At 37.6% G+C, this 21,478-nt stretch overlaps 1 protein-coding gene across 1 annotated transcript in view; it reads right to left on the reverse strand.

Moving 5' to 3' along the window:
- THSD4 (thrombospondin type 1 domain containing 4) overlaps positions 1-21,478 on the reverse strand; it is a 329,112-nt gene that overhangs the window by 256,938 nt on the left and 50,696 nt on the right. Inside the window, exon 5 of the mRNA XM_074917120.1 lies at positions 10,627-11,056. Within this exon, the coding sequence (XP_074773221.1) occupies positions 10,627-11,056 (430 nt within the window). The remainder of the gene's footprint in view (positions 1-10,626; positions 11,057-21,478) is intronic.

Consider the following 21,478-nt stretch of genomic DNA (forward strand, 5'->3'; position numbering starts at 1 on the left):
AGGCTGAGAAGTTTTCCAGCAATTATCAGTACGTGCTCCTGAGGTCTGTATTAGGGGCAGGAACGGGAAATGAAAACAAGACATTTCTCTCTTCTGTTCTTAATAATTCCCTTGAGCCTGTTGCAGGCACATGGACAAAGCAAGAAAGTGCCCCAATGCAAATGCCTGTACCTAAAATGCATGGAACACCTTGTAAAAACTTGGATAAATCTTGGGACTGGGATTCAAGACTAGATGAGCAGGTCAACTGAAGAAGGTACTGAGAAGAGGAAAGTGAAACTGGATGAAACTGAGAGAAGCCAGGGAACCTAAGTAGAAGGAGGAGAGACTGGAGGCAGAAGAGATGGAAAACATTAGACTAGGTACTAGGAAAGTGAGATGTGTGACTGAGCAAGAAAATACAGTGGACGGCTTCTGAGAGAGGGAAGGAGCAGAGATGGGTTGTGTTTGGAGGAATGGCAAATGCTCCTGTGGTGAGAAAAACCTATGAACACAATCACAAAGCATTTTCATTGACCTGTAGTACTAGTAGAGAGTAAATTCCTTCTACTGTTGGCTCAGCTGCAATGGTCTGATGAGTCTTTGAATAGCGATGTATCACATGATGGCATTCTGGTTTTGAAGGCTTTTTTGGTTTTGTTTTAAAACTATGAAGTTACATCCAGTAAGTCACAAGATATTAAAAGACTGTTTAACCTCAACTTAGATGAGATTGTCCATGTAATTACTATATTGTTTGGCTCTTTTTGCCTGTGAGGTCCATTCCCAACTATATGATTACATACTGATTTTTCCATATGATCTATGACTCAATTCAGTGTGCAGAGTGGACTTACTCTGGGGATAAACTGTGAATGTTTAGTTAGAAGAGCTACTTATATAATCTGTCTCGTTCACTGTAGAAGCTAGTAGGTATACAATGGACACACTGAATAAGGAACACAAAAGACAATCTGCAGTTTCTGGAACTAGTTACTCTGGTACCAGTTGGAGGGGGTGGGGTGGGGTGGAATGTCATCTATGGTGCAATTTACTTAATTGAATCCTTTTTTAGTTTGTGAACTATGTACTTTCTGGTTTGGGGATCCGACTGAAAACCTCTGGATCTGATTTGAAGATGAGCTGCCAAATCATAAGCACAATTCTGGCCAATGCAAATTTTGCTTTGATAATTGTCAAATAATAAATGTGATGCTAAACACGGGAAAAAAAAATCAACCCAAATTACTTGACATGGGGTATTAAATAATTTTAAACCTTATTCTTCCATATCTCAGCTCTCTTTCTTACACTAGAGGTTAGATCTTGCTATCACACAGCAGCTTTGTGAACCAACACTGCAGTAACAGCATCAACTAGTCCTTAGAAAAGCCATTTTTTCTCATCTTCTTCAAGGAGCATTTTTAAGACAGGGAGCCAAAGGCTGAATAATAAAGAGAATAACCTTGAGTAGTGTATCACTAATAACTAAGCTGTTGATCTATGCAGGGACCCTGGGGTAAAATAATATACTATCAGATGATTAAATAATTTTCTCCACACATAAGAGTTACAATAGGTTTGTTGACAAAACTCTAGTTCTGAAAGCTCTAAACTTTTGCAGGCTCAACTTTGTCACATCAAGAAAGTCCTTTTAATGGCACTTTGCTGCTCAAACTAAAACTACAAACCATTACAAAAAATGTCTTCAAAAAGTCACCCAAACTGAAGTCTCAAAACAGCCATCAAGATAATTAGTATGCTTACTACCTTTAACAAATGATAATGCAAACAGAAATATAGAAAAAAAAACAGTATGTTCCTTGGCTGGGAAGTTACTGAATGTTGAGAAGCCAAAACCTGAAGATGGTTTGCAGAAAACAGCAGGGGATGTTTCCCTGGCTTCTTCCCCATACAGGTCACCCATTGCCTCTCTAACAGTGCAGTGACAGATATAAAAAATACAGGATTAGCTTTTCCACAAATATAAGTCAAGAATTTGAAGATAAACAGCCTTAGCAATCCATCACTAGAAAGAAACTCTGTCTTATTAATTACACTTGCATGTCACTGTGTGCAATAAGCTGCCCTCAAAAGTGTTACTTCTGGACAAATGCACAGCACACTTGATGAAGTAGTAGCAAAGATGAGACAGAGCACCACAGACTGATTTTTTTGCTTCTTTTTTTCTTTTTAATATCATCACTGCTTTAATTAATTTCTGGGTTTTGTGTTGCTCTGTATGCAGTTACCTCTTAACATATCAAATGCCAAAGTCTTAATCGACTGTTCTGGGCACCACAAGGCATGCGGTGCCAACTTCTATTTTCACCACTTCCTGGGGAGAGGGTTTGCACTACCATCCTTCAACACAAATATTCTGTGCCTAGGCAAAGGAACACATGCTTGCTAGAGGTCATCTTACATTTATGTTTCCTCATTTGCTATATGAGTTTTGTCCATTTGCTGGTTTTGAGCCCTCCTTAAAAATCTAAAATTAAAAAAAAAAAACACAAAACCAAAAACTCTAGCTACAGCACTGCTAACAGATTCCTTCTCCTGCAGCACCCTTAGCTTAACTTCAGCAGTTTCTCCTGCACTTTCCTCTTCCTCCACTCACTTCAGTCAGTACAAAAGAGAATTGGGATTGTATTGGTGGGTACTTACACTGCAAGTTCCCATATTCACGTAATTTCTGTTCTTTTCCTGTATCTGGCTTGAAAATGCACCTTAAACTTGAACATTATTATCAGCAGTACTGAACTAATCTCCTAAAAATACCAAGAAAAAATTACTCCTTTCATGTACCATAGCAGATGCTGACATCTGACAGTAGGTGTTTTCTATACCTGTAATTAACAGGAATAGTTAACATATGTTCATAAAACGAACATTTTTTTTAAAAATTATTTGTAAATTAATTCAAGGCACTTCCTCCGATCAAAGTTTCTAGACATCTGCAGCTTCCTCTGCTTTGAAAACCTGGATGCAATTAAAGTAACACATGAATAAAAAGCAAATTTCTTGTTCAAATTATAGGAGTGTTGAATAATTGCACACTAGAATTTCAGACAAAGACTTCTGTCAATATGAATTGACAAAAAGAAATAAATACAAGCCCAAATGCCTTAAAATATGTCCCACAACACTTGTCTATATTGATAAGTGACAACTACTCAAATTTACAGTAGCCCACTAAATAAATCTACAAATATGTCAGGAATGCAACCGTCTGGTTGCAACTCTGAAGACACAATTTTCATTGATTAGTTTCCTCTTTAAAACTTGGCACAGAGGTTATTTCTCAACAATAACCAGGCAATGCATCTAAATCACCCCAAAGTCATGTTTTATCACGGAACAAAAATAAATCGCTTTGTTTTGACAAGCATTCGAATGAAGTTTCAGAATCACTCCACAATATTTTAAGTGCTAATGCTACTATTCAAAACTGATCAAGTGGTGAGATAACTGTGGGTCTCTTCCCCTTACCTCTCCTCTGTGACACATGCATTCAATCTACTCTAAGAATCAGAAAGGTAACTACTCAGACAATTCCAAATGTTACATGAAACCTACCATTCATAGTTCATCAAGAAGTTAGGAAGCAAATGTTTTAGCCAACTGATATGCATTTTGGTTTTGATTTTGAGGCACTTAGGTGAATTATTAATATTTTAAAATCACATTATTACTACACATAAATGAGGGTCTGAATCTTCAGCTATTCTTAGACACAAATTCATTCAACTTCCACCGCTATGTAGACTTCTCCATCTTCACCATGCAACCCATTTAACAGGCTCAGAACTTCAAAATAAACCTCACAGAAGAAAAATGCAGCTCAATGCTTCCTGCAGTATCATAAAATACTGAAGTACTAATGTTAACCATACCTTTTGAAGTAGCTCTGTACATTAAAAATCAAGAAAATATAAACTGGAAAGTTAACAGAGCCTCTGGAAAATTCAGCTCCCAGACTGCTCAAGCTAAACCTCAAACATACTAATGGTGCTAAATATATATGAATTAGCTAACTCATATACTAACATATGGAAACTGTCTACCATGTATAAACACTCACAACAGACAAGAGAATACCCTAAGATATTTAGGGGCAATAGCAACTTACATTGAACATCACAAGGATTATTCAAAGATTTTTACAAGAGGAGGGATTTTTACATGGAGAAAACTTTAACCATGGTACACTGTCCTGAACTATATTCATAATATTTGAGATACTTCATATTTAATGTGAAATTATGTTCTACTGGTTCAAAAGCAGTGATGCTGTCTATGGAGTAAACATAATCGCAGTCAGCATGGGCACTCACTACAGATTTTCCAAATTTATGGTGTGAATCCCACTTCTTTTTTCACATTTGAGTGGAAAACATGGGTGAATGATGTTGGTGCCATTCATTAAAGATCAGAACTCAAATTAGAAGCATGTCACAATATGCCTCAATCATTAAAAAAGTTTGTTCTGCACGACAGAGTTTAGATGGTTTCATTGACTAATTATGGCAATGTTATCATTTCTTGACCTAAAAATGTATAATTACTCTACATGTAAAGTGAATCCTTAAGTTTCTTACTGTGTCTTTCTGATAATGGTTTGCACATTTTGTAGATTTTTATCACAGATAAACACTCACAACCTTTATTTTCCAGTGGGATATTTCTGTTTTATTAACTTTAAAGTGTTAGAATCCTAGGCTCTACTATATTTTATTTGTATCTTATTAAATTGTCTTCAGAGAAAGACAAAAATCTCAACATTTCTGTACAATGCAGACAGTCATCATAACAATATTACAGACCCCATGGGTCACTTCTCCCTGACCTAGAAAATATAGGCTCTGACTATAGCCACGTATACATTACCAATTTTTTACCTGCACCTGTCTTTTTGGTCTGTTTTTATAGTTCTTCTCACAACAGGGCATTAGAGCATGACTCCTGGACTCCCAGATGCTAAATTAGTTTAAAATAACTTAGATTTATTGATCAAAGTAATTGGATTTTCAATTAAAAACCATAAGCCTCTAGACATCAAAATTTTCTGAACTGTGAGATTTTAGCCTTATTATAAACATTTTACTAGATTAGTAAGTAACTAACCTAGTAATAACTAACTTGCATAAAACAGCTAACTTTGTGTTCTGTTACTGCCACACGTACAGAGCATGCTTATGGAATAAAAGTGATTGAGAAGATCTTCTAAACCTATCCCAACATAGTTTCCCTAATTATTTAAGGCAGGCAGTTTCCCATAATTATTTAAGTTTTAAAAAGAACATAATAATGTAAAATATTTTCTAATATGGTGATCTCAATTGTTGAAGGGGATGTCATAAAGCCACAGTGCAAAGATGAAGAGGAAACAATTGTGGTCCAAGAGCTTTATCAAAGATGTCTCTATGTGACTCTTGTATACAAGGGACAATTAATCAAACTACATAGGACATTTTAAGAGCAGTATCTCTGCGGCAGTGCAAGGTAAATTAAGCCCATATTAGTGACAATGCATTCTGGATTAATATTTATCAAGTTCTGCTGCAAATATCAAAACAGTCAAAGAAAGGACAGTACAACCCAAAGTAATGTGAGCCTTTAATAAGTTTCCTATACACCCACGGAATGTCAGACTACCAAACATACATACAATTCCACAGTGTTTGCAGGGAAAATTCCTCACATAAAGTCAAGTTTAATTTCCTCAGGAAAAGATATGTCATCATAACCCCACTTTGCTACTTATGTCAAACACCTACTCTACACAAATCTCAAAATGAGAATAAATAAAGCACAGAGTAGCTCTTTGGGAATAAGAAGGGGCTTTTCAATTTAAAAAGAAAGAAAGTTCTCTTAAAAATATGTAGTGTATTTGTCTTTATTTCAGTATCTGAGGATCCCAACTACATTAAACTATGCACACACCCTTGCAGCACCCCACATCACTTCCGAAAAGACCTGTTTGGGAATTACATTTTCTGTTACATACAAAATTAAACATTTCCACTTCTACCTTTGTTAAAACTTGAAACGTTGGAAATGTCTCATTTTCTATAGAGTGGAAAACTTTCAAAAACACTTGGGCAAAATGCCAGCAAGCTGGTAAAATGGCCCAAGATCCCAGGTGCCAAGGGAGCCCGCCAAGGCCTACCTATGTGCTTAGTTTTATAACACATTCCTGCAGAATATTTCAAATCTATTTCGTTAGGGTTCTGCATCCAAAACAGCCTTTCAATGGAAAAGTTTTAACTCTCACCAGTCCAAATTAGTATCATCATCATTAATATTAATTTATCCCATCATGATGGACCTGGAGATTAGCCCTGAGCCTTTTACCTCACCTCATCTCTTCAACCGTAAAACGTCTTTCCATTTCCAAAATTGTTTTTTCAGATACTTTGCATTCCCTGCTGAAGCATCATTCTCAAGTGCTCCACACACAGAAGAACAGATCCAAGTAGAGAACTCTTACTCAGAATCAAAAGCTGGATGTTCCATAGCTGTGCTACCAGAATAGTAGTGTGTATAGCTGAAGAGTCAGGATAAGAAAGTAGAAGTAATTACTGTTTTCTGATCCTATCTAGATACTTCTCCAAAACACAATTGACTTCTTGCTAAGTAGCAGTCACATAAAATACTGAGAAAGGCAACATAGTCTAATTGAAGACATGACAGTAATCCATATGAACCAGTGGGCAAGCTAGCAACTGTGAATGAAACTGGACAAGCCCAGCAAAACTTCATCCATAAATACCTCACTGAGCTCTCAACAGTCTTTCATATAGTTTAGATTTTACAAATTCATATACAAATAAAATCATGAACTTGGTCAAAAACATACCTCGATCTATAGCTAAAGACAATTTAGATTTTACATCCATTTTGCGTTGCTCTTCATGGTGAAACTCATGTATGAATTTCTCTGCCTATTTTTTCATACTCCTTGCTGCACTGTAACTGAATCACCAAAATAGTCACCATTTTATTTTACAGGTTTTCTAACCAGAGCATTTAAGTGATCATGATTACTATATGACCAGACTCAACTATATTGGTGCAACCTGGAAAGTGGGAACTGCAGAAGAGGGGAGATAACAAGCTGTCAGGAGAAGCAGAGCCTTCTGGCCTGAACTTACCAGCAAGGGCAACATAGAATCACAGAGTGGTTTGGGTTGGAAGGGACCTTAAAGCCCACCCAGTCCCACCCCCCTGCCCCAGGCAGGGACACCTTCCACCAGCCCAGGTTGCCCAAAGCCCCGTCCAACCTGGCCTTGAACCCTGCCAGGGAGGGGGCAGCCACAGCTCCTCTGGGCAACCTGTGCCAGAGTCTCAGCATCTTCATCACAAAAAATTTCTTCCTTATGTCCAATCTAAACCTACCTTCTTTTAGTTTAAAATGGTTGCCCCTTGTCCTGACACTACAGGACTTGGTAAGTCTTTCTCCATGTTTCTTATAAGCCCCCTTTAAGTACTGAAAGGCTGTAATAAAGTATCTGCATATTAAGGATAAAGACATACTAAGAATTGATGTCTTTACCAGTAAGCCATAATTCACTGTGTATCTTACAAAAAATAATTAGATAAAATTTACTTTAATAAGGGGTACTCTGTATCACCAAATTTACATGTAAAATAAGTAGATCTGAATGTCCAGAAGCCTGAAAGTTTCCTTGTGTACCCTGCCCAAGCAATCCTCAGCCTGAGTTAATTTACACATATATTCTCACACATTCAGACACTCAGGAAGAGCTAGTGACTTGGCAATGCTTGAGACCATTAACAAAAAATGCTCACTAAACATATGTTCCATTTGAGTTGCTTCCTTTATTCTGGTGACAAACAATGCATACAAGTTTGCATTCAAATTCTACTTCACCCACACGCCCATATTTCTCTCTTTCCTTTAATGCAAGAGGAAGTACAGAAGATTTACTCATCACTCCCCCATTTTGGGGGAATACAGACTACATCTGAAGAATCTTACTGTACTGCAAATAGCTTATGGTTTCAGTAAGATCTGTCAGTACTCTTTGTGTGTAAAGGACAGATGTTTACTGACCGTTTCCTGCTGAAGGAGGTGACAGGGCACTGTATATTCTGAGGTGCGCATGAACAAAGACTATATGCAAGGTGCTGAAGAGAAGCCACTCGCACAATAAGAAAACAGGTTTAACAACCTGCAGAAATACTTGAACAAATACAAGCACTTCCGAGATTCTCCCTAACCAAACCCCACAAGTTTAACTTTCACAAATCAAACTGTCAGTCACGTAAAATGAGTTCAGCTATTAATAAAAAACCAATAAATGTACAATAGTGAGGAAATGACCTAATGGACCAAGGCAGATTGACTTAATTTGTTATTAATTAACTGTCCTTAGGAGAAACTGTAGAGGGAGTGGCCAAACACCAGGATAACTGTTAACACACTACTTTCCTCTCAATAAATGAGATTTTCATTTTTGGTATTCTCCAGGAAGAATTAAAAGAGAAAAAAGAAAAAGAAAGAAAAAGATACTGTTCTCTGCACGCTGGCAAGACCACTGGTACATGTCACAGCCGATAAATGAAATTAGAGCCTATGTGCAGAAGCATTTAATCAGAAAGAACAAGCAAACAAAGTGAAACAGTATCAGCCTTGTTTTGCTCTCATCCTGGGCTTTATACTAAAACTGTTCTTAGCAACATCTATTTTATAATTACATTAATTACCACATTCTAGGGAGAAAAATAACCCTGAATAGCAATTACAGCTTCTCCAAGGGTAATAGAAATGTTACTAAAGAATATCACTATGTAGAGTTCCATGCCTAGGAGGAGCCACACCATCTATATTTCCTCTTTGTTATTAGAAGTCTTCTGCAGTAGAAATGATTATTTCTTTATAATTGCATTTATAAATGCAACAGTGGCAAAGGTGCAGCAAAAGTACACTCACATATTTTTTCCTCTTCAACAGTTGCTAAAATTAGCATGCAAATATTTTCACACCTGTTCCCCTACTACCAAAGAAATTTGCTGATGGCCAGCCCACTCATCATACTGACCTGCAGGTTTTGCCACTAATTCACAAGCTCACAGCCCTCTCCTCCCCCAGCCCACTTGTCATTCTCAACAAATTTCCACTACAAACCTTCCTTCTCCATAACCCCAGCCATCTGGGATTGCTTCTTTTCTCCACCTCATTTCTAACTTCCTCACCTCTCACCCCTTGCTCTCTGAAAAGAGATCTTTCCTGGAAATTATTTTGTTACATTTCTTAAATCAGGCAGAATACTGTCCAACTTTTTGCCTTGAAGCAGTAAGGGATGAAATAAAGACTGGGGCATTTGTGTATCATTTGGACAACAGTGAGCAAATTCGGCACAGAAAACTTTCCAAATTAATGCCCATGCACTAAGTTCGTTTCCTATTTCCTTCAAAAAACAGACAGTGTTTTTCAAAAGAGCAATTTGTACCAGAGACTATTCTCAGAGGCTCAAACTAGCCCTTTCATGTTTTCCATTTCAGACAAATGAACTAAAACTTCCTTGACAGTAGGTCTCTTCATTCAACTGCTCTAGTCTCAATGACTTTATTCATAAATAAAGCAGATGTAATAACTGCTACACTAAGAGGCAAAAAGGCACTCATCTGATTTGCTTAAGTTGTGTTTTTGTTATCCTGATCATATGTTCTGCTGCTACATCTCCACTACGTGGGCTTCCACTAAATGAAACAGGATTTCTAAGAGGCAGAAGAATATGTTCACCCACTGAGAAAAATACAGCCAGTTGGGTCAACACATTGAAACCACTCTTGAACATCCTGCTTCTAATATCCAAGAAGGAGCTTCTTCAAGTTTGTGACATTAAGTTCGATTAGTAGCCCAAACAGGATGCAAATTTTAGTATTGCCTAAAGTATCTCTTCCTAATATGATACAGCTAGAAACGGAAAATTTTAGCAAGATGAAAATTGCTTGTGGAGAGAAACAACAAAACCTCACTAGCGTCCCATGTACAATGGGAGACTGCCCCAGAGCATAGAGCTACACCCAGCCAAACATTTTTGAATGAAGTAACAACAGAGTAAGTTTTAGTTAAAAATTAACACAGAACAGATTTTTCTCTCCAATAAACACAGAAGCCAAAATCAAAGCATTTAGAGCTTGAATGCTGGTAAAAACAGCATCTGCCACAGAACACACAGCACCATGGAAAGATACTGGAGTGATTTAGGCTACTGGGTGCTCTTTAGAGCATAACTAGCACTCCCAAAATGATAGCCTTATCTTATGGGATTGAGAAGTAGGGAGCCTTCATAACATGGACTACCCTAACTCCATTTTTCCATTTCTCACATGGAAAAATATTAAACTTGTCTGTGACTCAGTTTCTCTCTCTGTTAAATTACAATTGTATGTACTGGTAGGTTTACTGACTGCTTAAAATCCTTGAAGGTAACTATAATATTATGCCTCCACTTTCAGTATTCCCCAAGACACTTTAAAATAAGATCACAAAAAAATTTCATTGAATTAATAAAAAACAATGTTCAGCTTAACTTCTTGACCATGTGAATGTTCTGTATACTAGGGAAAACCAATAGCTGTCCAACAAATTCAATATAGTAAAACCAGACTTACATTTGTGTTGCAGAGTTTATATTGCTTGTAGGTGCCGATGCACACAATCGCTGCAGCCCTTTGAGGCTGGGGCTGACCCTGGACTGCGTGGTGTGATGCAGACCCATGGTGGTTTGAGTCACTGCTGTGAAACAGGCTTTGAGACACAGGAAACGAAGATGACTGATAAACTGAGGGTCCCAGGACTTGATGTCCAGCCTGAGGCTCACTTTCTTCTTGATAAAGATTCCCATGTTGAAGTGAAGGACTAGCTGCCTGGCTGTAAGTGTTCATGAGATTTGGACTCTGATGAAATACATGGTTCCTCGAAGACTGTCGCTGCCTCCGAAGTTTCTGGGGCTGCTGACCAGTATCAGTTTGTAAAGGTAAAATGTATGGCACTTTTCCATATCCATACTTTCCTGGACCAATAGGATTTCTGTTTCTGCTTCTAAAAACAGAGAAAGAGGGAGAAAACAGTTACTGAAGTCATACGTGAAGGAGCAGTTGGATACTCGTATGACTCGTTATTTGTCAAGTATTATTTGTTACTCATTGCAAAGCAACAGGCATCCAGAAATTTCAAACTATTTTACAGAAATTACGTACAAGCTGTAGTCCTGCTTGGTGTATGTGGAATCTCTGAAGAAGTCTACTGGTTGAACTAAATCCTGGGCCCTCTTTGCCTGAGTCACATGGCAAGTCATTTAGTGTCAGCTAGCAAAGGCAAATGGCTAGCTATGGTATAAAGTAGCAATTGGGGGGCAGGGGGGAGGTAGTTGTTCTTTTAATTGCTAGGACTGTCCTACTTTAAAATGGAAATTCAGAGAATCAAAACTGTATATTCCTAAAATTCATAACCCTGCTTCTGAGGAGCTTGAGATACATAACAGCAGGAAATCCCTATTGTGAATTTGAGTAATGACAGAAGAAAATTTGAATTCAGTATGGCAAAGATCATTAAAAACTGTGTATCCATAGAAAAGGCCTGCCGTGGTTCTGCTTCATTTGCTACTAAAAAATAAAAATGGAAATAGAAAAAGGATAAGGAACAGCAAAATATTACTGAAAGTCCTCTGGAAATGATAACAAATCCAACAAAATATTCTTATGGTACACAGTTCATTTTATCTTCTCTGGCCAGCAGATTTACTCTTTTAATAAAAATAAAATACACAAAGCATGGATTAGCAATACATTTAATTAGTAAGTCATGATCCCGCAATTTGTTGCCAGGATAAACTGTATATTACTAAAACATTACACAAGAGCTGGACAGCCCCCAGCACTAATCAAAGAAGTTTCAGGTCTGCTCTCGTGCACACAGATTTCTTCTCACTGAAGACCCTGTGTTTTGGGTCGTCCTACACCTGTATCAGCACTCAAACAGCTGGTACTCCCTGAAGGGCAGCTTTGACCCCTGCACACTCAGAGAAACACAATGGACTCAGTCGAGAAACTCAGCTCCAAATTACAAGTGAAAAATCATGAAATGAGTAATACCACATTTCAGTCATACCATTCAAGAGGGTTAAATCCTGGAATTTTACGTGCAACCAATAGGCTCATTTGCATTTGCTTTTCTTGTCATCCTGTACAGCTCAACATTGCATCAGGCCTTGATTTCTAATGCTGCAGTCTGAAGAATAAATTGGCAAAAAATATTTCTTCCACTTCAGAGCAATGTGTGAATACAGCTGTTTTGGGTAACCTTTGCAGCTCAGGAAGGGAGACACCACTAAAAGAGGGTCATTTTCTTTCTGTCCATAAAATATATTTATATTTTTTAACATATATATAAAATAGACTGGAACTGCAGTGAAAACCAGCGGTTATAACTTGACATACTTATTTTCTAGAAACTGAAGTGTTACAGATGTCAGACAGCCACCAGATCAGAGAGACTTTTCTTTGGGTTTGTTTTTTCTTGTGTTTATTTTCTTCCCCAGTCTTACATTCACCCAAGACTCTTGTTACATGGGAACCTTGGAAGTCATTTACTTAACATTCTAGCTTTATGGCCACGTGGGGCTTTTAATCAATCTTCCTGGCTCAAGGATGTGTGAACAAGAGTGTTGGTTTACCCTGGCAGATAAGTGACCAGCACTCTTGAGCTGTTTATATCCGTTAAAACACTCTGACTATGATGGTCATTGTTGAGGTAGGGTTTTGGTAGTTAAAGAAAAGTAGTATAATGGTTTTTAGCATTAAGGGAGGGGAAAAAAAGCCTCCTGCAAGTGGACAGGAGAGGAAAGGAAGAAAAATTATGAATGGGAATTATTTCAGAAGTTGAGACTAAAACCAACTTGATTTAAATAAGCACAGTTTTGTGTTGTGTTTTGGTTTTAATTTAAATGGGTAAATAAATTGATTCCCCCTATGTTGCTGCTACTTGTAATTTTTAACATACTTTTCATTTTTAAGTAAGAGTTAAAAAAATAAAAATCTTTCCTGTGATTTCTAGTCATATTCTGCACTCTGAAAACACTCTGGTATCATAGTTTCATGAAGCATCTAAATTTTGGAGCAAACTGGTTCATCCTGGAAAACAGATACAACTCCTTATTTTTACTTGTTCCAGTCTCTAACGGTTCTTATAGACAGCAGCTTTCTTCTCAACCTGACCACACCAAATTTGAAGTGTCTGAGATACAAACCTTAGCAACAAATCCTGGCACTGGGAAAGTTACTGCTTCATTGCAGGGAGCACAGACTGCATGGAGTGGTGTTCGCAGAGGTGACAGACAGTGACAGGTCTACTGAAATTAGCCTTTCAAATTTATCATCTACAGTCAGGTCGCTTGCATTTTTCATCAACAGGAGGAGAAAGTTGCTCATAACTGAGCAATAAGCCATGTGCAGACCAGCGGAATGGTAGGAATATGCCTCTGTCCCAGCCTTCTGAATGCTAAATTCTTTGCAGCAACAAGCACTAGACTCTTCCAGAGAGGAATACCTAGATGCATCATCCAACCCACCTGGAAGAACTGCTGCCTGGCAAACTAGGAGAGGCCATGCAAAAGGTCAAAAATGAGACTGATGTTTGACTGTTAATCTCCAGTTCAAGGTCATGAACTGGAACTGAAAAAAACTGAAGGATATGCAAGAAATGGTGACAAACTAGGACTCTTCAGTCTGGAAAAAATGATGAAATGGGCATATAGTAGTCTTAAACACAGAATGACTAGTATCTGAAAGGACTCATGGCTGAAGGCAGCAAGTATCTAAAAGCTGCTGGAATCTCATCAAATTACTTGCAGAAATTAGAAAACCTTGATTTTGAGGGAAGTCAGACTTCTTTCTTATAAAACGGTTGATTGCTGAAACTAACATACAACAACAGCACCTACAAAGTGAAAGCAGTAACACCATTCTAACTATTCTATGCTGTAACTTGGAAATGTTGCTCGAGTCCCCACTGATGAAGAAATGAGGCACCAGCCTAAGTTTCCCAGTACCCTTATGATGACATACCTGTGGTTGCATCGAGGCTCATCAGGGGTGAGTCCTCTCTTATGCCTCTTCCCCACTAACAGTTAGGGCCAGAATAAACTAAGACATTGCCGTGTACCATTGAATGCCAGTCTCAATTTGCTCAGGTTGTGCCATAATTATGACCTGGAATTTTCATGAAAACAAACTTCCTCTGAAATGGAAGGGTTTTTGTAGTTGGGACCATCATATTTCTTTCAATATACAAACTTCTGGAAACATTGTAAAACACAGTCTCTAATTATTAACATTTATTGGTGTTCACACATTCATTCAAACCAATATTGTCTGGACTGAAACTATTCCAAACACTGTCCGTTTTGCCTTAAAGCATCTTTCATTCACACTTGGCAACATCCTTATAAATCAGAGATGCAGCTTGTTGCAATGCAAACTACAAAAGAAGTTTGTAAAAACAGATTGGTGGTAATTAACTTTTGTAATTCTTGGGGAGTATCAGGCAGTATTTATGATGTCATGCAGCAATGAGGGAGTGTTATGTAGGTCCAGAAACAATGAGAAAGCAATGGAGAAAGAGGAATCAGGGAAAGGAAAGGGGGAGGAAAATCAGAAAAAAACCCCTACCATTAACTTAATAATCAGAATTAAACTAACCTTCCTGACACTGTCTACTTTATGCTAAATCATGCAGCTTTGATCTGCTGGTAGGAGATGGAGGTAGGGAAAGCCCTGAAGGCTTGTTGGGAGTTTCAAGTTGACAGCAGGACTTTTTCTTACCTGTCACTCATTACAATTACCTATATTCATTATAAGTCACATAACTCACTCCTCCCCACAGCATGGCTTGGAAGCTTTGGAAAATCCTCCTTATTGTTGTGTGGTTTGGGTTTTTTTTAAAGCACACTATCATGACCCAGGTCAGAGTTGGGATGCACTCTCATTTAATGAAACAGGTAAAGGAGGAAAAAAGGATTAGCAAGTAACAGCACACCCCTAAGCCTTATGCCTACTTAGGCAGATCTAAGCTAGAGTGAGATTTTGCAGCATTAGACTTTACATATCCAGGTATGCTAAAAAGCAACAGAGTCATCCTTCTTAACGTAGCAATGGTTGAGAAGAACATTTGAATAGGATGCTGAGTATGTGTTGCTACAGGAGTAAAGTTGAGTGTATGAACAACAGTCAACAGCTCTCAGACAAACTCCAAAAACCCAATTTGAGCAAGATCTGAGTTTTAGACAAAGTTGACAAAGCTTTTCCAGCAAGGTCTTAGATTCTGTTCATGGTTCATCAGCATTAACAGAAACAATAAGAGTCTGGCAGCAGAATGAAGCCCCATATTCCTCCCACCAGAACAATTCCTAAAATAGCTGCATTTAGAAAGGATTCTAACATGTTTCCAAAACCTGCAACATACTGCACTGCACTGGCATATCAAGGACATGACTGCATCAATACAAACTCTTCACATAGCCTTTATGAAAACAGCCACAACAAATAATGCTTAGGTTCCTTCTGATGAACACAGTCCCTGCAGAGCAGATACTGCTTATAGATGGATTTACTTAGTTATTAAAACCACAAATTGGAGCACTGATCATGAGAATGATTGCAGGGTTGAACTCAAATAGGTATGAGAAGTCAACCACTGGCACTCAGATACAGGCATTATCACACTCAGAACTGAAGCAGTTAAAGTAACACTTTACTGCTCATTTAACAATAAAATAAATAGTTAAAAATCAAAATAAATCCAACTCCCAGAGAGGAGAAAATACCAACTATTTGAAAAACAGGTGACAGGAAGCCAGGGACTTTATTCTGCAGGATTACTCAGTGTTTTTCACTTGTCTCAATCCAGTGCTCTTTCTACACATGCTCGGGCCCTTCAGGAAGTTACCAGTAACCTACTGCATCAATCTTTTCGAAAGCACTCCCCTTGTCATCTGAAACAAATATGACTGTATTAGCAGAATAGTCATACTATTTTTCCTTTGCCAGTAAATTAATGTTCATAGTCAGAAATTTAAAAGTTTTCTCAGATGTACTTCCTTCTCAGGGTCCATATAGTCCTTAGATACAGAAACAACTTAGGACTGGGGAGAGCTATGTTCATATCCTCCATCTTTTTCATTTAGAGAGAAGTTCCTCCTTCTAGATCAGCCAGATCAGCCCAGGCAGAGAAACAACATGCTCCTAGGTTTCTCATGTGCTAGGCCAGTTGATTTCACACGAGGGCTTTAGGCTGCATATCTTTACATCTGTCAGATTTCTGCCACTGCTGATCCACTCACATTAATAAAACTATTTAATGTAGGCCTTTTATTTAATTGTTTCAAATAAAAATGTATCAACCAATGATTATCTGCAATACTTTGCATGAAGAAAGGTCCTACATACCCCTTCAGGAAGTAGAAGCAACAGAACGTATCAAAAAGCAAGGATAAGTAAATCTCACCACGTTCATCACCCATTAGGCTTGCCGGCTAAACTGTCTAGTATATCAAATAAACAATAACAAAAAGTTGTTCAGTTCTTTACTGGATTGAAGAAGAGAAAGAGGGAATAAGAAAAGTATTCATCAATATTTGCAGTTAGGATGAAGACTGCATTTACTACAGACAAGCAGAGGGGAAAAATTCCACCAAGAACAGAGTTATCATCTAAAGGCAAATTACTTCTTAATAGAAAAATATATGTTGAAAAGCAAGTAGGTGCATTAAGTGTTTCATGCCAGACCATAGCCTGTAGACATCTCTGATCTACTGTGTTCATCTCAAGTAGAGGCATAACAGCTGGTTAACACAGAACTGGCAATCTTCTTTCTTTGGGCGTAATTCTCATAAACACACACACACCTCCCTGATTGTTCAGACAAATCTGTTTAGACCTCTATAATGAAAATGATGGGCCCCTTTAAACTTAAGCCAACCTAAATATATTCTCGAATTCAAAAATATATTTGCCCAGACAAGTATAAAAATCAGGTTTTGTGCTATTACTGTAAGGATTGTAGCTAACATCTAAAAATAATTATTAGCTAGTATTCTCATTGGTCTAACAATTAACAATTTCTGTCATGCTTGAGGATAAGTCAGCTGAGAATAGTTAGAACTGGCTCTTCAGAACATTTTGGGTGACAAAAAGGAATTCGTGGTAGTATCTTTTCCTAATTTTATTCATAAGCATATGGCCTTGGTCAGTGAATAACTGCATTATCACTGACATGGAGTATATGCTAAGAACAGTGCTTTGAACCTCAAGTGTTCTTGAGGTTCAGTGAGAATGAGGTACTTCCGGAGCTGGTGGGCTCGTTATTTATATTTCATAGAAACCCTCTTTGAACCAAGGATATTCAGCATCTTTAAAATACACAAGTAAGATTACAGATTTCCTGGGCCTTCACCTGTTCTCTTAAGTGCTCTTTACAAAGCCTCTCTCCAACATAACTTTTTCATTTTTTCCCTTTTTTCATCACTTCCTTTCTCCTTACATTTCTCCCACTGTTCTCTAAACAGAGGCTCCCTGGCTCACTTCCAGGTGAACCATAACTCATTTTCTCTCTCTTCTGATGTCAGACAGAATAAAGAATGTATTTTACATGAGCTTTGCAGCATTTCATTCAACTTATCTCCTAGTATCAAAATACTTCTTCTCTTGTAAATGAAAAAATGCAAGGTTGAACATTAACAAAAGCTGTCATTTATGACACCACAGAAGACTTGTCCTAATGTTGGAATGTTTTCTTAGAAGGAACCCAAAGAAACTGCCAATTCCCTTCATTTCCAATTCACAACCTTTCACTCTGTTTCTCAAGAAGTAATGCAATGTTCTGGGAAGGTAACAGCCTTCAGCCACCAGTTTCACCAGGGATGAGGAAGAAAAAACTGCACAAGAATTGCAGGCTTCATGATATTTTTTCAAAATGTTATTGGTAGAAATTATTCTGCAAGCAGAAGAAAGACAGTTTTCTGCCCTGTATGCCCCGCCACAACAACCACCGCAATGACAGACGACAGGATCTCATCACAGGTCATTTGGATAGATGTGAAACCAACGCTAAGCACTTTCTTTCAATTTTGTTGAGAGTTTGGTCGAGTTTGAAGCTTTTTCCAAAATCTTCAGAGGCTTGCTTTACCAGGAATCCTGACCTGGACTTGACAGATAACTCCTCTAATACACAAAGGAAACAACTCAGTGAGCCTAGTCTAACTGCACGTGCAGCCCGATGCTGCTCTGGGTGCCCAGGACCCAACCATTCTTCAGGTTCTCGCCTACTTTTTTCACCTGGGAATTAAGCAGTCACCTATAATCTAATCTCTGAACAGTTGCTGGCTGTATTTTTTCCTATCAACACAGCAATCAATCCACAGATAGCACCTATTTAGCAGCATTCTATTACTGTAAATAACAGCTTTTAAAGGACACTACCATTTACATACAGTTAAGGTATTTATTTAATAGAGTTGCCTTGATTTTGCTTCTGAAGAATTTAAAGTGACTTATTAGCTATTACTATCAGCAATAAAGTTATTGAAACATCCCTCCAATATTTAAAATGCAATTAAGAAAAAAAATGGAGACCAAGAAGTCTTTGCAGACACAAAACTTCAACTTCAAATGGAAAAAACAGGTCCTAATTACGTTTCTGTTAACAGGTTAGGTATGGGTATATATTTTTAAATGTACTTTATTTTTCTTACTCCTAAAATAGTATACTTAAAATAATTTCAGATATACATCTTTAATCCCTGGCACTTCCTCCATAATTCAGAACTGTAACTGTCCTATTCAATTATTACTTTCCAGTCCTCCTACTGCTTTTAATTTTCTTTCATGTTTTATATATTCTTAGGCACACAGTTAACCAAGTTTACTTTAAAAAGACTGTCCACCATGCATTTTTGGCCCCCTTCTCTTAAATTTAAGTAACAAAATAAACTGTCTTATCCTGGTCATAACTGCTATCAAGTTTATACCTCATAGTATTTTAACAGATTCTTTCACCAGAATAATTTTTAACGAAAATGAATGATTTATTGGTTCTGGGAATATATTTCCATATACTCAAAAGGGAGAGCTCTCAACATTCAGGTTGATTCACATCAAAAGCCACTGTGTATGGCCTCTCAGTACTGTACCATAGCCCAGTGCAGCTTTGCATTCCACGTACTCACTTTTCACCAGCTCTAAATCAATCTGGAGAAAATGACTTAAACATGAATGAAAGAATGGGACCCTTTGACTCTGTTTTATGTTATGGAAATGCATGCCTATCTGCTCACTGACCTAGAAAACAGCCTTAAAGCAGTGAGCAGTTATCTTTGTCAAATGTTTTGGTCACAAGAGTTAAACCACCCCTTTTGAGAGTATATTACACATTGGAAAGCGAAGCCATCATCACAAACTTCTTTTGCCACATTATAGCATATTATTCACACTTAATCAGCACATTTCATTGCAATTAAATCAGTCTAGGCATCACTTCATTTTACTGATTTTCTTTATCAAGGTAACTAAAACAATGGAACTAATCTGTTTGGTTTACATTTCTGGTAACTTTGGTCATCACCCCACGATTTGTGCATATCTGCTACTTCCCATGTATCATCTATGCATATGAGTATTACAATGATTGCAAGCATATTTGACCTAAAAATTTCAAATTCTAGAAGACACAGAGTAACCAACTATACCTAAAAAGTAAATCACCTGTGGGAAATGGATTATACTACAGGGGTGATTCTTCTCTCTTTTCTATATCATATTAGGGGCAAAAAATAGTTACATATTTCTGACAGCATAGAATTAATAAGATCACTAAGTAAACTGCCTCTTGAGAATAGGTTTAATTAACTGGATTAATATCAGAGAGACACATGTGGACTATCTTCAGTGAAATTTTCCATCCTCAGAGATGACCATTAATACCCAGTCTACCATATTTGAAAAACACCCAGTAAAATAACTTACTATATTGGCTTCCTCTGATCTCCCAGCAAGTGCTATATAACCTCATTTATGTCCTTTTCAACACTGAGACAGGATTCCAGAATTTGAACCCAAATACTACAGTCATCTTTTTTTATGAGTCGAATAACGCCCTGATTCCAGGAAATTTCTGCAGGTTTTTCCCCTTAGCTTCATCTTTAAGGTTTGATTAAATAATGCAACCATGCAGTTGCCAGGTAAAACAGCAGAAATTCAACACAAGTAACCACGTAACTCTGTTGAGATCCATTACAACTGCGATGGGAGCTCTGTAGTGTTTCTACCCCTTACTGACCAGGCAATAATTTGTTGATAAAATGCAGTCTCACATTTGACTGAATGCTAGCAGCGTTCTCACTTCCCCTCCCCTCATTCAGCCAACCCACTTCAGGAAGGGTTGAAATATTCAGCAGTAAGGTTAAGAAAGCTTCTCCGGTGGCTTGCAATTATAGTATCATGTTAGGTTTTTAGTTTTGGTAATATCATTGAAAGCATGCTCACAGTAGCATAATAAAAAGTGATACTAATTAGGTAATAGTAAGTGAGACCTAGAGCATATCAGGGGGATTAATAACCAGATGAGAGGTGGGACAGCACCAAGTCAACCTGAGGCCACAACCACCCCAGCGAGCTATTCATTTGGCCAGGAAATACCTCACATGATCTTTATTGCTATTAGAATCTGTTTGGAATTTTATTCAGAAGGAAAATAAACATCTTTCTTACATGGATTTAAATCTCCCCAAGTGCTATCAAAATGAATCTTTGATTACTACTGCTGATTTTTCTGGAAAATTTATCCTCAGAAAAAGATCAAATCCTCTTCCATCTGTCTTCCTCCTGCACAGACACCAACCCCCAATAAGCTTTTATAACCATATTGCGTTTCAGGTAAAATACTTCCCATTTCCATCTTTCAGCTTCATCTCTAAGGTTTGATTGAATAATGTAACCATGCAGTTGGCAGGTAAAACAGCAGGAATTCAACACAAGTAACCACATAACATTGTTAGAGAAATAATGAAAGGAGGGATAGCTAAGTACTTGAGCTGGGTTTCATTCCAAATATTAAAAGCAAACACCCATGCCAATAAATATAAAGCCTCAGAACTTGAGAAAATAATACCTTCTTGAACCTGAAGGTCCAGCAATCACACATTTGTCCACCTCTACAAACTGGAACTGACTAGAACAGGTCACAAAAATTACATCAGAACATACAGTCAATGATGCTTAAATTGCTTAAGGAAATAACAACTGAATTGTCCATTTAAAAGTTAATTGTACACCTGCCAATGGAGTGACCTACATTTGCCTGGTCAAAACATCTGTGAGAGAGGCAAAAGAAAAATTTTCAGAAAGGAAATTCTGGTCTGACATTAAATGATACACTCTTCCTTTCCATTGCTCACAGGCCCAGAAATGCAAA

The sequence above is a fragment of the Athene noctua genome, chromosome 13 (assembly GCF_965140245.1).
Source record: "Athene noctua chromosome 13, bAthNoc1.hap1.1, whole genome shotgun sequence".
Taxonomy (NCBI): domain Eukaryota; kingdom Metazoa; phylum Chordata; class Aves; order Strigiformes; family Strigidae; genus Athene; species Athene noctua.